This window comes from Phascolarctos cinereus, unplaced genomic scaffold (assembly GCF_003287225.1).
Source record: "Phascolarctos cinereus isolate Bilbo 61053 unplaced genomic scaffold, phaCin_HiC Scaffold_5;HRSCAF=322, whole genome shotgun sequence".
In the NCBI taxonomy this organism is placed as follows: domain Eukaryota; kingdom Metazoa; phylum Chordata; class Mammalia; order Diprotodontia; family Phascolarctidae; genus Phascolarctos; species Phascolarctos cinereus.
The window spans coordinates 292,157,624-292,178,415 of NW_027555958.1; the positions used below are offsets into that span (position 1 = coordinate 292,157,624).

At 36.4% G+C, this 20,792-nt stretch overlaps 1 protein-coding gene across 5 annotated transcripts in view; it reads left to right on the plus strand.

Moving 5' to 3' along the window:
• CDC27 (cell division cycle 27) overlaps positions 1-18,788 on the plus strand; it is a 105,799-nt gene extending 87,011 nt beyond the window's left edge. For 3 of the 5 annotated variants that reach the window (XM_020997532.2, XM_020997533.2, XM_020997541.2), the window contains 2 exons: positions 12,250-12,430; positions 15,602-18,788. In XM_020997532.2, the coding sequence (XP_020853191.1) occupies positions 12,250-12,430; positions 15,602-15,684 (264 nt within the window). In that variant the 3' untranslated portion in view covers positions 15,685-18,788. The remainder of the gene's footprint in view (positions 1-12,249; positions 12,431-15,601) is intronic. The other 2 variants (XM_020997535.2, XM_020997534.2) reach the window with 1 other exon arrangement.
• The last annotated feature ends 2,004 nt before the right edge of the window (positions 18,789-20,792 follow it).

Below are 20,792 nucleotides of genomic sequence, written 5' to 3' on the forward strand. Positions count from 1 at the left end.
AACATCATATATTTAATTTGCCAGAAATGTACTACATTAAGGATTTTGGAAAGAGAAGGGAAATATGGAATCATACAAAAGGGAAGCTGTAGGGTATAATAGGGTGTGCTTAGCCTTGAAGATTTGGCTACACATTTAATAATAAGTGTGGGAATGTGACTGCATTCTTATCAACTAAGACTAAGAACTTTAATAGTAATATTGCCATCATTTATCTTAAAGTTATTTTTTATTTTCAGCTGTGGAAAGCACTTTTCTCATCATAATTTTTAATCAACAAGCATTCTGTACTTTGCACATAATACAAAGACAAAAGTGAAATAGTCCCTGCCCTCAAGTAACTGCATTCTAGTCAGGGGAGAAAAACTTGTGCATATACATGTATATCCAAAGAGGTAGAAGATAATTTGGGATGAGGAAGGTGTCAGTAGCTAGAGGATCATGCAAAGCTTCATGTACAAGATGGCACTTGAACTGAGCCTAGAGAGAAACTGGAGGTCCTAAAGAGATAAAGGGCAGAGGCATGAAGACAGGAATGTGGTGCCTCGATATATAGTCCTGTGAGTCATATTTGTTTTGATGACACTTGAACCCATAGAAGCTGATGAACTCTCCAAGTGAGAGGTTGTAGAGTAGCGAAAGAAGAGTCCAAGACACAGTCTTGGCTGTACCTGTATTTAGTGGGCATGATAGGATGATCCAACAGAATCTGAACAGTGGTCAAGCAGGTAGGAAAAGAACCACGAGAACAATGTCACCATCAACAGTATTCAGCGTGTTCAACAGTGTCAAATGCTGCAAAGATACGACAATAGGTGTTTAGCTCTCAAAACATTACCATCCCCAATTTGTAGGTGAGGAAACTAAAATTTAACAAAGCTCAGGGACATATCCAAGGTTATACCTAGGTATTCAAACCCAGGTCTTCTGACTCCAAGGCCAGTATACTTTTCACTCTATCATAATTTGTGGCAAAGGGACATTGTAAAGGCTTGCAAGGCCGGTCTAATAAGAAGTCTTGACTCTGCCTTTATACCTTTAAATCACAGAGTTGCAGGAGAAGAAGGCTGTTGAAGCATGGTGGCAAAGTCCAAAGAGTTACATTAACAGAACTATAGAACAAAATTCAGTACCTTTTATCTACTGGAACAGTCAGTTGAAAGGTTAATATTTAAGCCTCGTCAGAACACAAAGCAGTTTTTCAAGACAAAAAAATTGGATGCTTGTCATTTCACCTTGGCACTACATTGTTTAAACACTCCTAGTACTTGTTTAATGGTTATGTGGTTAGAAGTGGGTCACTCCTCTTCTTTTCATTGGCTGTCCTTTTCAGTGTAGAAACCTCTTGACAGCAACCTGCATTTGTAGCTGCCACATCAGACTGTTCCTCTCATTGGTCCCAGGGCCTTCAGACCTTCTGAGCTCATGAAGTTTCTGCCAATCCTAGGATAATTGGATTGTCTTATTGTGGTAGAAGAAGGAGAGAGTGGGTGGGTGGGGGGAGTGGGAAACCGTATTACCGAATTTAGAGTTCAGTTCTCCCATCATAGTTGGGAGGTTCAAAGCCTACCTTCTATACAGTCCCATGCCTGTCCAGCCTAGATCATAAAATTGAACATTTAGATAGAGGAAGGACCTTAAAGATCATCTAGTTCCAAACCCCTTTTTTTTTTATAGTTTTAGGAATGAAGGCTCAAAGAGATTGTGACTTGTTCATGGTCAATTAGTAACAGAGCCTGGATTAATGATGTCCAGGTATTATTGAGCATATCTGTATTCCTTGAACTTTGTAATTCTTAATCTGACCTCTGAGATGTTTGAGCCCAGCCTGCATATATCAGGCAGTCAATAAAATTTTAAGATAATAGAATGTTTTTTATCTCTTGGTATCTTGGAGAGAGTTTCTTTGATATCTCTGCAGTTTGCCTTCTTAGCTGGTTAAAGATAGTTGGCTTTCCTGACAGTGTACCACAAAGAAGCTAATTAGCCACGAGGAAATTCAGAATATGCTTACAATTTCAGAACTTTACAGCTGTGAAGGATCTCAGAGATAATCTGATCTAGAGCCCTAATTTCATAGATGAGGAAAGTGAGGCCCAGAGAAGGCAAGAACCTTGCCTAAGGCCAACCAGGCATTAAAGCTAGGTTCCAGGGAAACATATTCTTTAAAAGTTCCTGTCCTCAAGGAGCTTAAATTCTGTTGGGTATAAAACATATACACAATATGAGGTAATTTTTATTTTTTAATTTAATTTTTTATTAATTTATTTTGGTTTATCAACAATCACTTCCATATGCCTTTGAGTTTAAAATTTTTCTCCCCCTTCCTTCCCACCACCCTCCTCAAGACGGTGCACAATCTGATATGGGCTATATGTTTACATTCCTGGCAAACATAGTTTCACATTAGTGATGTTGTAAGTAAGAATTAGAACCAATAGGAGGAACCACCAGAAAGAGGGAACAAAACTCAACATAAGAGAAAAAAAATAGCAGATAGTATGCTTTGATCTGCATTCAAACTCCATAGTTCTTTCTTTGGTTGTGGAGAGCATTTTCCATCAGAGGCCTTTGGAGATGTCATAGATCCTTGTACTGCTGGGAAAGGTTAAGCTTATCAATATTAGTCATTGCACAATGTGGCTGTTTGAGGTAATTTTTAAAGAGAGGCTCCAGCAGCTTGGTTGGAATCAGGAAAGTAAATTCAATAAATATTTATTAAGCACCTACTATTTGCCAGACACTGTTCTAAGTACTCAAGATACAAGTAACAAAAAAGACAGCCCCTGTCCTCAAGGAGCTTACAATCTAATGGGAGAAGGCAGCACACAAAAGGCTGTGGGGAGGATGGATTAGAGAGGGTAGATATCTGAATCAGAAAGACCAATTAGGAGGCTGGCCAGAGGCAATGAGAGCCTGAACCAAGGGAAGTAGATAAGGAAGGCTGTGAAAGAAAACTTGGCATGATTTGGTGACTGATTTAGATATGGGAGAGAAAACAGGAGATACAAAGGAAAACTAGTTACAGAGGCTGCTAGTTGGTACGTTGAATAGAACACTGGACCTGGAGTCAGGAAGTCCTGTGTCAAATGCAGCCTCAGGCACTTAATAGCTGGATGACCCTGGGCAAGTCACTTAACCTCTCTCTATGCCTCAGTTTCCTCATTTTTAAAATGGGGATGATAATAACACTTACCTCCCAGTGTTGTTGTGAGAATCAAATGATATAATATTTATATAGTGTTTTGCAAATTGTAAAGCTATAAATACTAGGTATCATCATGACTCTGAAGTTCCAAACCTGGGTGACTGGAAAAAGCATAATATGCTTGACTGTATTGGGTTTGAGATGCCCATGAGACATCCCATTTAAAATATCCAACTAGGACTTAGTGATCCCGGAGTGGAGCTAAGGAGAAAGTGCTTTGTCTCTCCTTATTTTATGTATAAGGACTATATTTGTCTTGTAGAAGGAATTTTATAGGATCCTTTCTTTCCCTATCATTGCACTCAGCTTATGCAATATTGGAATTCTCTTTTTTTGATAGAATTCATTTGTAAATCCATCTGGGTCTGGAATAATTTTGGTTGAGAATTCCTTGATGAGTTACACAGTTTCTTTTTCTGAGACTGGGTTGTTTTAATTCCCTATTTCTTATTTTGTTAATATGCATATTTTATATTTTTGTAAGTATTCATCTATCAGCTTTGTTAGCATATAATTTGGTAAAATCGTTTCTAATTTGGTTTTCTACTTTTTAGAAAATGCTGAATTAGCTAATAGTTTATTTTGTTAGGTTCCCTTTTCTTTCCCTCTTTTTTTTTAATGGCTTTTTTTTTCCTTTCGATTTTAATCTTTTCTTTGGTTTTCAGAATGGTTTTTGTGTTTGTTGAAGTTTTTTGATTTGTTGCCTTTCTAATTTTTTTCTACATGCATACCCATTTCATTGATCTGTTTTCTTCTTTTTTTTGTTGATGAAAGTGTTTAGTGATATATTTTCTCCTAAGAACTTACTTTGGCTTCATCTCAGCACATTGTCTTATGGTTGGTATTTTCTTGGATGAAATTATCTATTTTTTTCTGTGATTTTTTTAACCTATCAATTGTTTATGATTGAGTTACTTCATCTCCATTTAATTTAGATCCTTTCTTCATTTGAACCCTTTGTTGCTTATACCTTTTTTCTAACCAAAATTCTAATCAAGTAATTGACTTTTCTCTTTTTTTTAGATTTCTACCAAGGTCTTGTTGAGGTCCCCAATTATTATGGTTTTACTATCTATTTTTTTCTGTAATTATCTACCTTTACTTATTTGAGAGGCAGCATGGCTTAGTGGATAGAGAACTGACTTCAGAGTAAGGAAGACCTGAAGGGTCAAGTCTTCCCTCTGGCACATACTGACCATTTGACCATTGGCAAATTGCTTAATGATTTTATGAACAAAAATAAATCAAATTTAAAAGTATGAATGATACCCTTACAAAAAATACATATAGTTAGCCTTTCTTCACCAACTTTCTGCCAAATTATTTTCATTTGGTAAGATTTTTTTTCTATTTCTCAAGGTACCTGGGCCCTTGCTCATTTACAAACCCAGTGCAACAGTATAATTGTCAGTTACTTATTTGAAGAATCAAAGATTGTATTGGCAAAATACTTCTTCCATTAAAATGACTTTAGGAGATGGTCTTCAGCAGTTACTGTGGCCATCATTCTGTGATGATGAATGCCTCCAACCTTAGCTAGGCTTGTCCTCAGATTATAGATATAGTCATTAGGTTCCTATTCTGAGCCTTGCTCACCTGTGTTATAATAGCATTGCTCCCAAGAATTCGTTGTAATGAAGCATCTCATTAAATATACTTGCTAGTGTTAGCTAAATTCCGTATTGAGGCAATGCATTTTTCAAAGGCTTGTGATACATATTGTTGGCTTCTTTAGCCTATGAAATGTGCTTGATATTTACCATGATCCTAAAGAAATGTCTCAGGTATATTCTAACATCTATTCAGTTATCTTGAAAGGTTAAATTAATTAGTTCAAACAGGACAGAGGTTAAACTCCAAATCACCCAATAGTATAAAATAGTATGATTAGGGTTACCTTATGCATTATGAAAATGCTTCCTTTCCACTATAGTGTCGTTTATTGCCTCATATATAGAACATCAATGTGTTTATCTCCTCAGCAAGGTTCATATTCATTGATGTGAGTACTTTCCACCTTCTTGTCATCTTGTGTAATCCGAACCCACCGATCTCCCTGGGGCCTTCCTTTGCTTTTTCTAATATCTCTGAGGGTACCAGTGTGGCATTCTGTATACATTTCTTTTTCCATTTAGACACACACACACACACACACACACATTCTTACTGTTGTCTTTCTCATCAATTCTCATTGAATCATTACTAATCATTAGGTCATCATTAGTAATATGCTTCACGCAGACTACTTCCATTGCCCTTTGGGTGACTTAGAAATTTGATTTTCCTGAGATAAGTTCACTGTGTGCTGTGATTTGCAGGCATAAAGTATTACCAGAATATTGTTGCAAAAAATATAGACTTTTACAAAGATTATAGATAAAGTACATAACCATTGATTAAGGAATGACAGAACAGTTTGTGGTACATTAATGTAACAGAATATTAGTTCCCATAAGAAACAGTGAACATGAAAAATTTAGAAAAGCATGAGAAGCCTTATCTGAACTCATGCAGAGCTCAGGAATAATAAGCAAAACCAGGAATATTGTATATACAATGACTACAAAAATGTAAATGGAAACAGCAAAAAAAAAAAAAGCTAAGTGCTGCAAAATTTTAATGACCAAGCTTGGTTCCAGAGAGGAGATGAGAAATCCCTCCCCCTGCAAAGAAGGGAAACTATCTGTATCATATCATGTCCTCCGACTTAGTTGATGCATTGGTTACTTTTGCTAAACTGTTTTCTGTCTTTTATTTTTATTCTTTGTAACTGGAGGAAAGTGGGGAAATATATATATATTTATAAATGGAAATTTTGTAGATGTAGTAGAAATTTTTTTTTTTAGGCAGTTGGGGTTAAGTGACTTGCCCAAGGTCACACAGTTAGCAAGTATAATGTGTTTGGTCTGAGGCTGGATTTGAACTCAGGTCCTCCTGATTTCAGGGCCAGTGTTCTATCCACTGTGCCACCTAGTTGCCCCCTAGAAAGTTTTTAAAAAGTTTTTTGGCATGTGTCAGCAAGCAAATTGGGATCACTGAAAACCGTATGCAGTCTAATTTGATTTCCTATTCAGTTCCAAGCCCAAATCGCTATTTATCTGCAGTTCCTATGCTAGATCATTGCAGTATAGCTTTAGAACTGGAAGAGATTTTACTAGGGGAAGACAATACACAAAAGGAAGCTGTAAGGGGTAGGAGAGTGTTTCTAGCAAAGAGACCAAGTAGAGCCACTGTTGGTAAATGAAAATACCTGGAAAAGTTTGAATCCTCTATAAAGAGATGCCTTAGGGGGAATTCATTGTTCAGTTTTCCAGACATAGAGGAAAGGCAACTGAGGATGCTGAATTAATTTTCAAGATGATGAGATTCCAGGTGTTGGGTTTATACTGGGGGAGGCAAAATGTTCATGGAATCAAAACCAAGCAGAGCAGACTATGGTAAATGATTAATTAATAATCATTGAATAAAGTCATATCCCTGGTCACATCTCTCATAGAAGTCTTTATGATTTTAACAGAATGAGAGGTATTGTCCCATTTTTTTTTGGCTTGGTTTTTTGGGGGTTTTTTTGGTGAGGCAGTTGGGGTTAAGTGTAGAGGTGTTGTTAATATAAATTTTATTGATACCTTTTGTTTTTGGATCACAATCATTTCTGCTCATAGTCTCCTACGCCACTTTGAAATATAACCTTTGTAACACCTGAAAACAATTAAGTAAAATCACCCAGTGTAGTAACTACAGCTGATAGTGTCTGTAACATTCTTCTCTGGTAGTCCCTTGCCTCTCTGATGAGAAGACAGAAGAATTTTATTGTTAGTTCTCTGGGACCATTCTTTTAATCAGAAAATCAGCTTCCTTTTAAATGTCATTTTCATTTACATTGTAATATGTGGGTGAGTGAGTGTGTATGCGATTTTTGCTCTGCATCATAAAATTAATCAAAATGTTGTTTCTCTTATTCCTTATTCATAGTTTCCTACTGTACTATATATTATATATTTATGTTGCATTTATGTATCATAGTATAGTCAGTGATTCCTCAATCAGGGAGCATCCAAATAATGGGTTATCACAGAAAGTGCCTGCTGCAGATGTCTTGATTTATATTGGACCAATGTTGGGGATATAGAATTTGACAAGAAACTGAAGACCATAGAGACACAAGTTATGTTTTCCTCACTGTTGACCATTGAAGGCAAGGATTGCAAGAAAGGTTATTTTGAAAAATGAACAACTATCTAATTAGGTGGTGTTGAAGAATGGGATTTGGATTTCTGGACCACAGTTTAAAATATAGGGACAAGAGATTCCTAGCCAGAGGTGAAGTACACCTAACAAAGATGAATAAGAGTAAGTTAGGTACCCTAGAGAGTAACTATAAAAAAAAAAAGGAAGAATAATAATAGTTAAGATACCCAGAAGGTCACAGGAGACATGCCTTCACTGTACACAAATGCCCAACGTTTAAGCAGCAAGCAAGAAGAACTAGAATTCCTCATTTGAGGAGAATTTGACCTGATAGTGTCACTGAGACCTGGTAGGATAAAGCCCATTACTGGATCATGGCTCCAGATAGGAATAACTTAATTCAAAAGAAATGGGATATGTAATAGGGAGGATGGACTAACACTATATTAAGAAGATATAATCATATGAGGAAATCTGAGAACCAGAGGGAGGAAGGATGATCAATGGAGGGAGAAATTGAAGCCGTTTTGTCATTGGAGTATACTACAGAGGGAGAGAAAGAGGAAATAAGTGAGGATTTGAAAAATATCACAGGCCTGGTATAGAGACATGGCATAATAGTAATGAGGGACTTCAGTTATCCAGTTATCTCTCAAAGCACTCTACCAAGACACAGTAGACTATTATCAAAGTCAAAAGGCAGAGGAAACCTCAAAGGGAAATCCTGTTCTGGATCTTACCCTCACTAACAGGGAATAGCTAGCTGCTGGGTTAGAAATGATGGGAAGCCTAGGGAGGAGTGACTGTTTTATTCTACAATTTGTAAGAGATGAGAAGTCTGGGCATAGTCTTGACATGCACTCTAGGTTATAGAAAAGCCTACCTCAAAGGATTTAGAGGACAGATAGGTAGGATCCCATTCTTCTGTTTCCTTCTTTGGGTCTAGTCCAAGAATACAAGGAATTTACTTTTTATCAGCCTCAGTTCATTATGAGTTTAAACATTCTTAACAGTATTCTTGTATAGCTGTCGAGTTTTGCATTTATTCTTAACTTGTTCTTGCTTCTAACCTTGGGTCAAGTCTTAAAAACCTGAATTGGTTGATGATTTCCCTGTGTTTCCACATTGGTCTTAGGCAGCTCTACTCTTTACTCCTCAGTGGAATTGTTTATCTTCAAAATATCATTTTTCTTCTTATCCCTCCTGACTTCCCCTGTAGAATATTAGCCCGTGGAACCCTGCCTATCCCTTCTCTGAAGTTTTGAAATCTGCTTTCCTGAAATACAGATTATGTCAGACTTTGACTTTCTTTGCCTTCTCTGTCACAAATCCTGCCACATCTTGCTCCCCTGATTGCTGGGTTTCCTAACATGAGCATTTGTTGTGCTGTTTTGTCTCCCTCTCTTACTTATCCAGTTGCCCTTGAATGACATTTACCTTTCCAGAGATAAAAGATGTTCCACAGAGGACTACATTATTACCATCACACAGTTGATCAAAAATATAGAGGAACACAAGATCTCACTGTGCTTGTTGCTTATTTTTTTTAAATAAAGTTGTTTATGTTTTTGTTTGTTTTATGTACCATAATTTCCCCTAGTACCTCCCATCTTTTCCCTCACCAAGAACCATCCCATGTAACAAATAACATCTTAAAGACAAAAAGAAAAAAAATCAGCAAAAACTAATCCATGCATCAAAAAAAAATTCTGAAAATAGGTACAATGTACATACTTATATACCTTCCACCTCTTCAAAGGAGAATGGTTAGGGTCTCTTTGGTCCTGCTTCTGCTTGTAATTTTGTAACATTAAGTTTTGATTTTTTTTTTGTTCTTTCTGTTTACATGGTTGTAGTTATTGTGTATATTATTTTCCTGGCTCTGATTATTTCACTTTGCAACAGTTCATATAGCTCTTTCCATGTTTCTCTAAATTTATCATATTATCATTTCCTACAGCATAGTAGTTAAAAACAAAAAGCATTTGGTACACTAGAGTAAAACTCTGCCTTAAAGTTTCTCCTTCAATACCATACATGCATCCAAAAAAAAATATATATATATATATACACACACACACACACACACATATATATATATATACACATACATATATATATATACACATATATATATCTTATATATATAAGATTGCTTGAAAGATATGACAACAGAAAGAACCTTGTCCAGTGATCTGAACATTCCTATCAAGGGAAGCATATACTATATAAGGAGTCCATATGCTCTCCAAAGGTATTCATTCATCTGTCTGAGGGAAGAGATCCAGCTCAGAGCCTAAATTGAAGAGGGGAGGAATCCTCCCCCTGTAGATAGTGACCTCCAGATATTCTGGTTTGACATAATTCTGATTGCAACAAGCTCCACAACTTTACAGAGCCTCTTAAATTAGATCTATAAGCACTCAAAAGTTTAGCCAACTCTCCACTCAAGGAAGGTTCCCTCCACATTGGATAAACATATTGGGAAATTTATGGGAGGAAATGGATCAAAGTTGCATAGTAAGGGCAGTCATGGATGGGTTGTGGTCTACACATCATTGAAGAGAATATCCAGTTAGTCAACAATCAACAAGCATTTAGCAGCCTCTACTAGGTACCAAGGGCAGCTAGGTGACATAGAGGATAAAGTGCCAGGCCTGGAGTCAAGAAGAATCATCTTCACAAGTTCAAATCTGACCTCAGACACTTCCTAGTTGTGTGATTCTGGGCAAGTCACTTAACCCTGTTTGCCTTAGTTTCCATATCTGTAAAATGAGCTGGAGAAGGAAATGGAAAACCACCAAAATATCTTTGCCAAGAAACCCAAATGGAGTCACGAAGAGGCAGGCACAACTGAAAAAGAACTAAATAACTGTGTGTCAGGCAACATGCTAAATACTGAGGACACAGACAACAGTGAAACAGTCCCTGCCCCCAAGATGTTTACATTCCAACAGGAGAAACAACATGTAGGGATACACATATGCACGTGCACACATAAACACATGATGAATACGCAATGGTTTTGGGAGAGAGAGCATAGCAGCTGGGAGTATCAATAAAGGCTTTATGTAGAAGGAGAACCTTGAGTTGAACCTTGAATGAAGCCAGGGAGGCAGCAGTAAGGAGAGAGCATTCTAGTGTTGGACTACCAGTGCAAAGGAATAGAGGAGATAGAGCATCATATGTGAGAAACAGCAAGTAGCCCAGAATGGCTGGTCCATAGAGTAGCTGGAGGAGAGTAACGTATGTGAAGAGTGTATTAAATGCTGGGAAAGAGGAGTTTATAGTTGACTCCAGAGATAATAGTGAGCCACTCGGTCTTTTGGTTTTTGGTTTTGTGGTTTTGTTTTTTCCAGTAAGTAATGACATGGTAAACATGTGCCTTATGGAAAATCACTTTAGCAGCTGTATGGAGGATAGATTAGAGAGAGAGAGACTGAGAGATTTAAGGCTGGGAGACCAGTTAAGACTCTTAGAGTAATCTAATCAAGAAGTGATATGAAGTTAGAAACAAAAAAGAGTCATTAGATTTGGAATATTGTCTCATTTTATATATCTCACTGCTAAAGGTCAAATTTTCTTCTTCGTAATAAGATCAATTATTTGATTGTTATTCATATTTTGTGCATTTTTGTACAAACATCTGAGGCTGTGGGTTTTGTTGATGGGTCCTTTTTTGGACTTTGACTTTTATAGATTTCTGCAAGTTTCTATTACTGTTTTTCCTACTTGTCACTGCTAGGCACTGTGGTCACTTGGTAGAATTCATATATTCACCTCTTCTGCCAAAGCCAAGCTGTGTCCTGCCCCCTCAGTTGACAGTTATTTCACTTGCTTCAGATTTATCTAGCTTATACTTTGTATTTTCTATGTTATTTGTGTACATATTGTGTCTATTCATCCTCCTTCCCCTCTTAGATCATAAGCTCCATAAGAGTAAGAACCACATTTTGTTTTTCAAATCTTAATATCCTTAGAACCTAGCACAGTACTTTGTTTGTAATAAGGAGTCAAGAATTGTATGTTGGATTATATCTACAAGAAAGTCCTCTTGTTGAGTTTTTTGTTTGTTTTGTTTTATAATTTCTTAATTAGACCCTTTAAAGTTAGAGATTACCAAGTACATTCCATCAAAGGGTATTAAAGAGCTGTGGATAAAATAGGATACATCAAAATATCTCCCTATCCATCATGGTCATTTTTTAAAATAAAGATAATTGCAGTAGATTAGCACTCCTCAGCCAGACATGTAAGCAGCAAATTCATAGTTGAGATATAACATTCATGAAAAGTGATCTTTTTCCAGTTTTTTGTATATAATATTTGGAATCTCCCAGCTGGAAAACACTGGAAGGTAATTGATACAATTACCAGGACCTAAAATGTTCCAAGTTAGATCAAGCACATTGATAATTCCTGGTTAGAATAGCAACTAAAATTCGCAAGATCAAGATTCCATTATGGAAATAGAGGGTATAGAAGTTGCAAGATAAATGTATGGAAAACCAAGGTCATGTGAGATTAATTTGTCCTCTGTTTTTGCTTCAACAAAAGAGCATGTTCTGTATCGTAGACTTAAGATTGTGGGAAATAAAGATCTCAGGGTCTGAAAATAGTCTCCTTGGAAGATCTCCATTGAACTTGGAGAATAGCATTTGGAAATATTAAAAATCAAAGAAAACATGAATTTATGTATAATGTAAAAGCACATTCAAATTAATCAACTGACAACTTAGAACATGTACCAGGAATTTTAAATTTTAATTTAAATTTTAAATTTTAAAAGTTGTGTCCTTTACAATTGAAGTCAGCAACATAATGAAAAATGTAGTTTCAATATTTGTTTTTAGGTTTACAAGAAGCTAGGTCAAACTCATCTGGCTCTGATGAATTTCTCCTGGGCAATGGATTTAGACCCTAAAGGGGCTAACAACCAGATTAAAGAAGCAATTGACAAGCGTTACCTCCCAGATGATGAGGAACCCATAACTCAAGAAGAACAGATCAGTGAGTGTTATCCATATGAATCAGGTTTGTATTTCTAACTCAAAACCAAAAAAGTGTGGTGTATCACACGGGAATCAGCATTGGGGTAACTTAAGAGTGAACAGTCTATTACAACAAAAACATGAATATTAAACATATAAATGTGTGGGTGTGCATGCACAATACACACACACACATAAATATATAAAAAGAAACATGGTTATATTGTATTGGGTATTGTCCGCAGAACTGACTTGACCTTTGTGTAAATCCTGTTAAATTAAGGAAGAACTTAAACACTGTTCTAACTTGAGAAAATGTAATTCCAACAGCTCAATTCCACAAACATTTATTAAGCAACTACTGTGTGCCAGGCAGTGTGATAGATTCTGGGGCTACAGAGACAAAAGTTAAAATTCTCACTAGAATCATGTTACTCTAGGGGGTTTTCACTCTCCTGGGAGATGTTTGCAAAGAAGTATTTCAGCAAGGTGTAGTAGAAAGAGTGTCAGACTAGCAGTCAGGAAACCTGAGTTCCAACTTTTGTTCCCTTGATATTTTGCTTTGTGACTTTGAATAATTCATTAGGGTTTTACTTTGGTTTCCTTCTGGAAAATGAGACTGATGTTAAGAATGTAAATTGAGATAATAGAAGTAATAGCACTTTGAAATATATATATTTTTAAATCAAATAATGGAAATCATTTGTGTATTTTAAGTTACAAAAGGAGCATGTTTCTGAGGATATAATTATTGAAATGCCTATGTGACTAATACTATGTAAACTTAAGAATAAAAGAAAAAGGGAAGACGGGAAGGTAGGATGTTTATCAATATTTAATTTCCCATTTTCCTCATTTTGCAGTTGAGCAAATTGAAGCAGACAGAGGTTAAGTGACTTGTCCAGGATCAACAGCTAAGAAAGGTCTGAATCTAGATTTGAACTCCAGTCTTCATGACTCCAAACCCAGCACTCTATCCACTGAGCCACCTAGCTGCCTTTAGGTTTAGAACAGTTTTTTGTTGTTTGATTGTTTTTCAAGTCATGTCCAATTTCATAACAAAGATAGTAGAGTGGTTTGCCCTTACCTTCTCCAGCTCATTTTCCAGGTGAGGAAACTGTGGCAGACAGGGTTAAGTGACTTGTGCAGGGCCATACAGCTAATAAGTGTATGAATCTGGATTGGAACTCAGGTCTTCCTGTTGCTAGGCCCAGTACGCAATCCACTGAGCCACCTAGTTGCCCCTGTAGAACAGTAATTTAATTAAACAATGCCCTTAAATCGATTGTTTTTTTCAAAGATCAACGTGAAATCATCTATTAAGTACCATGCAACTTTTTTGTACCACCAAATAATGGTGGATATTATATGCTGCTCTGAAGGTATCACTATGTAGGTTGATGGACACTAATAAATAGCTCACAACAGCCAAGTATATAAAATTCAGTTAAGGAGATATTCTGTCTCCCTTGTTAGAGTGGGCAAGCATTGACTAGGATTTCTGCTTTGTTTTGTTTTTAACTTTTAGGGTAGCCATCAATAATAGTAGACATAAAATAGTATTTACAAAATTGTTTTTTAATTGGAATTTTAAAATAATAACTAGATCAAGCCTAAGAAACCAATATTGTAAGAAACAAACACTGTTGAAGTGTATTCCTATAGCATTTATTACCTGTATCACTCTTTTGACTTTTTTTGTATTGGTATTCTTCTTTTTAGATCCATATGCACTGTTTTCCCTACTGGATCATAAGCTCTTTGAGGGCAAGAATAATTTCATATACCTTTTATATGTTCAGTTTGCTGTATTAAAACTCACACAGCATGAAATAGGAAAAGTACTTGATATGGTGGTCAGAAAATCTTTGCTTGCTAATGATGTGACTTTGGACAAACCACTTACACTCTTTCTGAATATGTTTCCCTATCTGTAAAATGAGTATAATACTGCTGCTGTGACATTCAGAAACTTCAAGAGACATAGTTTCTGGGTAATTGTTTTTTAATAATGCTAGCATATTACCAATAAAAAGGATCAGTGACATTCTCGAATGCCGAAGACACGTCATAACCTCAGGCTTGTAGTTTATATGCCCTTGGAAGAGTGGGTGTTCCTGAGACTGGCAATCGTCTTTTCTTAACAATGAGAAGAATAAATATTACAATGAGAGGTGGACCTATTCTAATGAGGGGCTAGGGATGTGACTTTCTTGGATTATGTTATTTACTTCTAAATTGCCCAGCCTTGAGCAGTCTAATGAAATAATTTATTCCCACCCAAACCTGTGTAGAACACAGTGGACTTCCCCACCTGGATGGGGAACAACATTGAACAACATTGAAGAGAAAGTTTGATTTCATTATCATCAGTGTCCTTCAGAGACTGAATAACCTGCAGGCTTCTGAAAAAAAATCCTAGTCCTAATTCAACAACTGGTTATTAATATAAGAAAGAAATGATTCTCTCACTGCTTACTTCATGGGTTGTTTATAAGGCACAAGTAAGATAAAATATGTAAAATGTTTTATAAAATTTAAAGCATATAACATTTGCTATAATTATTATTTTACTAGAGTTTTATGAAAATGCCATTTTATAAAAAAATCTAGTTGATAGATTTTTTTTAAACAATGCTTACTATAAATACAATATATCTCATTTTTAATAGTTTCCCTTCTGTTATGGCAAAACTCTGCTTTTACCAAGTAACCCCAGAAACCTCAGATACCTCTCCCAGAGAGAATTTGCTTGAAGGTGATTACCTATCCAGAGTCATTAGAAGAGAAGACAAAGCAGGGATTCATATCCCCTTGCTGTTTGTTTGTTTTAAGAGACGTTTAAGTAAAGGGCTTTAGATTTCATGTCTGACAGAGAAGAAAGTGTTTTCTGTACATTTTTCTTTACTTCCTTGAACCCACTAACCTTTCTTATCCTCACAGTAAACCCCAAGGTCAACTCTCTTTGACATGCTGTCCTTGAGTTCCTTAAAGGATAGCTTAGTAATCCTCTCTAATTCTGTCCAAAAGAATTCTACTTTATGCAAGGAAAGCAAACATTTAAATATTTGTATTTAGCGTTTTATTTCATTTTGTCTCCATATAATATTGCTTATTTGACTTGTTTTCATAATAACAGAGGATATATTTGTTAGATAACTTACTGTTGATCACGTGTGTTTTTGTGTTGTTTTTGTTGTTGTTGTTCTTAAAGTGGGAACAGATGAATCCCAAGAGAGCAGCATGACAGACGCAGATGACACACAACTCCATGCAGCAGAAAGTGATGAATTTTAACTTCTGGAAGCCAGACATTTGCACCTGGATGTGACTAGTGCTGTTATTTTTTCTTGTCCCTCCATGTTCTGAGTCTTCACATCTTGAGCCAGCATTGTCGTTGTCCATCACTTTCACCAGGAGTGTGCTATTTTCATCGGACCCAGATTGTACACGGAATGTCTGAATGGCAGTGCAATATTCATCTGCTATCAAGACTGGCTCTTTCACCTATATGAACACAACAGTTTGTGGGGGAAAGACATTTTTTCTTTTGTCATTTTTGTTTGTCTTTTTTAATTCTAGTTTTTTTTTAAAGCCTCCCTTTGTTGGAAAGCTATCATGAAAGGAAGAGTTGTGTTTTGCCCTAAGGGAAATAGTGATGAACCAGAATTTTTTGATCTTTCTCCAGAAACTTGTCTTAATTTAGTTGCGTTCTTGGTAAGTGGAGTGACTGACCTTCATTTTCCAGGTTCTTCAAGGATGGTGTTGGCAAGTGCTAGATGGAACAATAAAAGACATTGCCTATTACAGAGTAACTTGAATGCCAAGGAATGTAAATTACCTTAAAGTTACAGTGTCTCCTGTAAACAAATATAATGGGCATAATCCGGACACCTCTGTGTATAAGAATAAAATGTCCCTCCATACAGTGTAAACTTGCTCTTGGTAAGAGGAGAATGTCCCAGAACAGCAGCTTTTACAAAATGTTTTTATACCTAACCAAGAGTTTTCAATTTTTTCACCTAGCTTCAAAGTGTCAATCACTGTTGTTTTGGTATTACAGACTAAAACGTTGGTTGTTACCTTTTCTCTTAAGCCCTGTGGGATCACCTTTAACATTCAAAGATAGGGTAGTTGCCTATTAAAAGATCAAACCAAGTCCCCTAATAGGAAATAAAATTCATAATAATAAACAATATACAAACACTAAATCAATCTAGTATCTAAGGGATCATGACAGTGGAAGCCTTAATATAATTAGAACCTTTACCATAAACTTGAATCTATATTGTTCAAGACAGTATCCTTTCAACTTTTATAAGTGTTGTTTAAGCAGGATGCAAGAATGTGCGATTAATTTGGGGTTGTGGTAGTATCCATTTTTAAGGTTCTCTGCTTCTAATTCATTTTCAATGGCATAGGTCACCAAGATGTTGGTTTGGAGTAGGTTAGATTTAGGCCACTAGAAATTTTTAGTTGAAACATAAGCCAGACTGTATGATGGTGGCAGAAGTTCTCTCCTGTGTCAAAGTAATGTACAGCAATTTAGGTTAATGGTGTCCTTGGGGAATGGATATAAGTTTATGATATTACAGGATTTTAAAGAGCCAATTATGCACAATAAATTGGGAATGATTGAAATTTCACAACAACCTATTTAAGTAGTCTTTAAACATGTGTTCTTCCTTTATTTTAATGTATGTAATTTTTAGGGGACCTTTAGTTATTAACTTTTTTTTATTTAGTGCCATTGTCATAGTGTGTATCAAATGACAATTTCTTAATGACAGGAGTAGATACAGTTTGGGGTCATTTTGATGAAGGAAAAACTTATCAACCATTGACTTGTACTTGCTAACAAAGCTGTGAAAATTAGGTGGATTATAGGAGATATGAAAATTTTTTAATCTATGGATTTATTAATGTTAGAATGCAAGTAGACTTTTAATTCACTATTTGCTCTTTTAAACATGCACTAAATCCTATTGCCAATTAATGCAAGTCAGAGTACTAGATGAAGGTATTTGGTGCCAGAGAGGTATTTCATCAAATTTTTCTACTTGATCCATATATAAGCATAAGCTCCTTGAGAGAATTGATGAGGAAACCCAGATTGAATGAAAGGAGCACTAGTGAAATTTCCCAAGGGCTGCTGCTTGAATTTCTAGCAGAGTATTGCATTTTGTTATCCACTTACAGTTCTGTAGCATTTAAATTTAGTTTAGGTTTTTCCCCCTGTTGCCCAGCCTTAAACCAGCTGTCTCATCTAGTATTTCATACAAAGTTTTGAATAGGGGTATTGTTGCAAAACCCCACACTGTACTGTTTGGAGAAAGTGAAGTTAGTAACATTATTTTCTAAACTACAATTGGATACCTTTCTGTACTGGAAGTTTATATCCACTACACCAAAGGTAGAAATCTTTCTGGTGCTAGTCCATTGGAGATGAGTGGAAAATGGTCATTGTCAAGGGCATACCATGACTGTGGAAGGGAATCCATCATTTTTGTTAGGATCAATCTTAATTTCTTTCTTCCTTAAGCCAGTTTTCAAAGCCATTTCATTCTGTGGAGCTTTTCCCCACCCAGAAACAGTTTCTAATTCTTTCCCTTACTCTAGTTCCCTTCCTCCTTCAAATAATAGGTAGAAAAGGGAGTTACGAAAAAAAAAAACCCAAAGAAGAAACTCATTTTTATTGAACAAAAAGTTGTTTCAAACAGCTATAGTTCATTTAGAAGAAATTTTTTTAACTAAATTACTAAGTATAACTTAACAGTTTCCTTTTTTTTCTGTTATATGTATTTTTAATTTTGTTCAGAAGTTACAAGTTGTTACATTGGAATTCAGTTTTGAAAAATTGCCTTGGAAAGGGTTCTTAACCCAGGAATTTTAGAAGGATAGGAATTCTTCTTCTAAAGTGGATGGTGGTACTCAATAATGAAAGATGGTCCCTGCTTTCTCCATACTTCATTACTTAAGAAATTTTATTTTTTCCAAGAGCTAAATGTAACCTTTGAACCATGCTGCTGTTGTACCTTAAACAAAAAAACTCAGTGATAACCAGTATTTAGTCTATTAAAAACACTTTGAAGAAAATAGTTTGGAGGTCTCTGATCCGGAGCATAGTATGGGTATTCACTGAGGAATAAGGTGACTCATTTTCTTAATATAAAACATGACAACATGGTGGGGGGGTGGGAAGGGTGGGGGAGGGAGGGGTGCAAGTGTGGGTGTGATGTGTACTATTTGCATTGAAACAATGTAATTTTGTGTCTTTCCTTTTTGCTTTTCTTGACTTATTTCAGAAATTGTACAGTCTTGGGGGGGAAAGTCTTTTCTGTTAATATATTTGCAATTCATTAAAGGATGTGAAAAATCCAAATAAATTACTTTTAAAAACAGTTTATAATCAAGTTGTTAAAGCTGCAAAAACACTGTGCTATCTGTATTTTAGAACAAGGCACAGTGAAAAATAATGGTGAAATTGGATTGTTTCATTTTCTACAAAATGCTAGACCTAATTAATAGATTTCAACATAAAATAACCGACACTAATTTGTATTCCCAGTAAATGTTAATGTACCCACTTGCCACCATTAGTCAGCCTTATTTGTAAGGGAGTCTTAGTTCTTAGGATCACCTATTCCACCCATATAGGACTAAAATATAACCTTTTTAAAAGGATGTATTAATCAGAAACTTCATAGAAACAGAGATAATAAAGTATAAGAATATATTCCACAATTAAAGATGGTTATGATATGAAAATATAAAATGCTAACTAAAATGGCCTGAAAAGTACTAGAGACTTGAACCAGAGGAACAGGATGGAATTGCTAAAGAGGAAGTCATCCTGTACCCAGGGAAACAAAGGAAAAAGAAGACTTAGAGAAGGATTTGGTAGGAAGGAACCCTGGTAAGGGAGGGAATTCCAGGTCTTGGAAAAGTCAATCTGGGGTAGCTAGGTGGCACAGAGCTCCAGCCTTGGAGTCAGGAGGACCTGAGTTCAAATCCAGCCCCAGACACTTGACACTTACTAGCTCTGTGACCCTAGGCAAGTCACTTAACCCCAATTGCCTCACTAAAAAGGGGGAAAAAAGTCAATCACAAGAGACACAGGCATATATTTCCCAGGAGAGAACAAGGTCAAGGGGAGAAAGGAAATACAATTTTAGAGACACTAAGCTCAACCTACTACCACCCAAAACCTCCAATTTTAATGTTGCTAAAAATCCTTTGGATTGCTATTTGCTAATAAAACATTTCAGTCCATAAATCTGTAATAACAATTGAGAGAAATAAGACTTTGAAAATATTCAGCAAGCACCTCTTGATTCTGGGGATGCAAAGACAAAAATTAAAACAGTCCTTGCCTTCAAGGAGCTGGTGGGGGAAAGCATCATATACACAAATAAATACAAATTATGCAAGTAATTGGAGGAGTGATATAGAAGGGCCTCATAAAGGAGGGAACACCCCACCGGAGCCTTGAATAGAGCTAGGAGATTCCAAGAAGTGGGATAGTAGAAGGAGAACATTCCTAGGCATGGGGGATAACCGATGCAAAGGCATGAAGGAGAAGAGGTGTCATTTATGGGGAACAGCAAGCAGGCCAGTTTGGCTGAGGAGAGGGGGTGTTACGTAAAGTGAATATGGAAAGGTCAACTGGAGCTAGATTACGAAGGACTTTAAATACCAGAGAGGTTTCTATGTTATCCTAGAAACAATAGAGGACCACTGACGCTTTTTGAGCAGGAGATTGACGCAGTCAGACCTGGAGTTTAGGAAGGTTATTTTGGCAGCTGTATGGAAGATGGATTGGAGAGGGGAGAGACTGGAAAAAGGGAGATCCATTAAAGGGCTCCTACAGTCATCGAGGTAAGAGTTGAAGAAGAGGGTTTGGGTAGTGATTGTGTGAGTGGAGAGATGGCGATAGCAGCAAAACAGGGTAGAAGAATCAACAACATTTGGCAACTAATTGGATATAAGCGTGAGAGAGAGAGAGAAAAGTTGAGGATAGCCATAGCACACATGGTTGACAAGAAAGAGCGGTGTTGTCCTGTGCAGCAGAAGATAACACGTCAAACATGAAGCCCACAACACTCCCAAGCGCTGCCTGAACCAGACTGAAATGTAATTGGGAAATATTTAACAAAATAAAAATACCTTAAGACAAATGATGTTAACATGGTCCTCTAAGTTAATGTGCGATCTGCAGGGATCCTTGTAATGGGGTTTCATGGCCCCCTTTTCTGTTTGAGTTTTGACACCACAGCTCTACAAGAATAGGGTAATTGGGAAGAGAAACAGCTTTAGATAATGAGTTCCGTTTTGGATATGTTGAGTTTGAGCTGCCTTTGGGAGATCCAGGTAGAGCTGTTCAGCAGGCAGTTGATGGAGGGCTG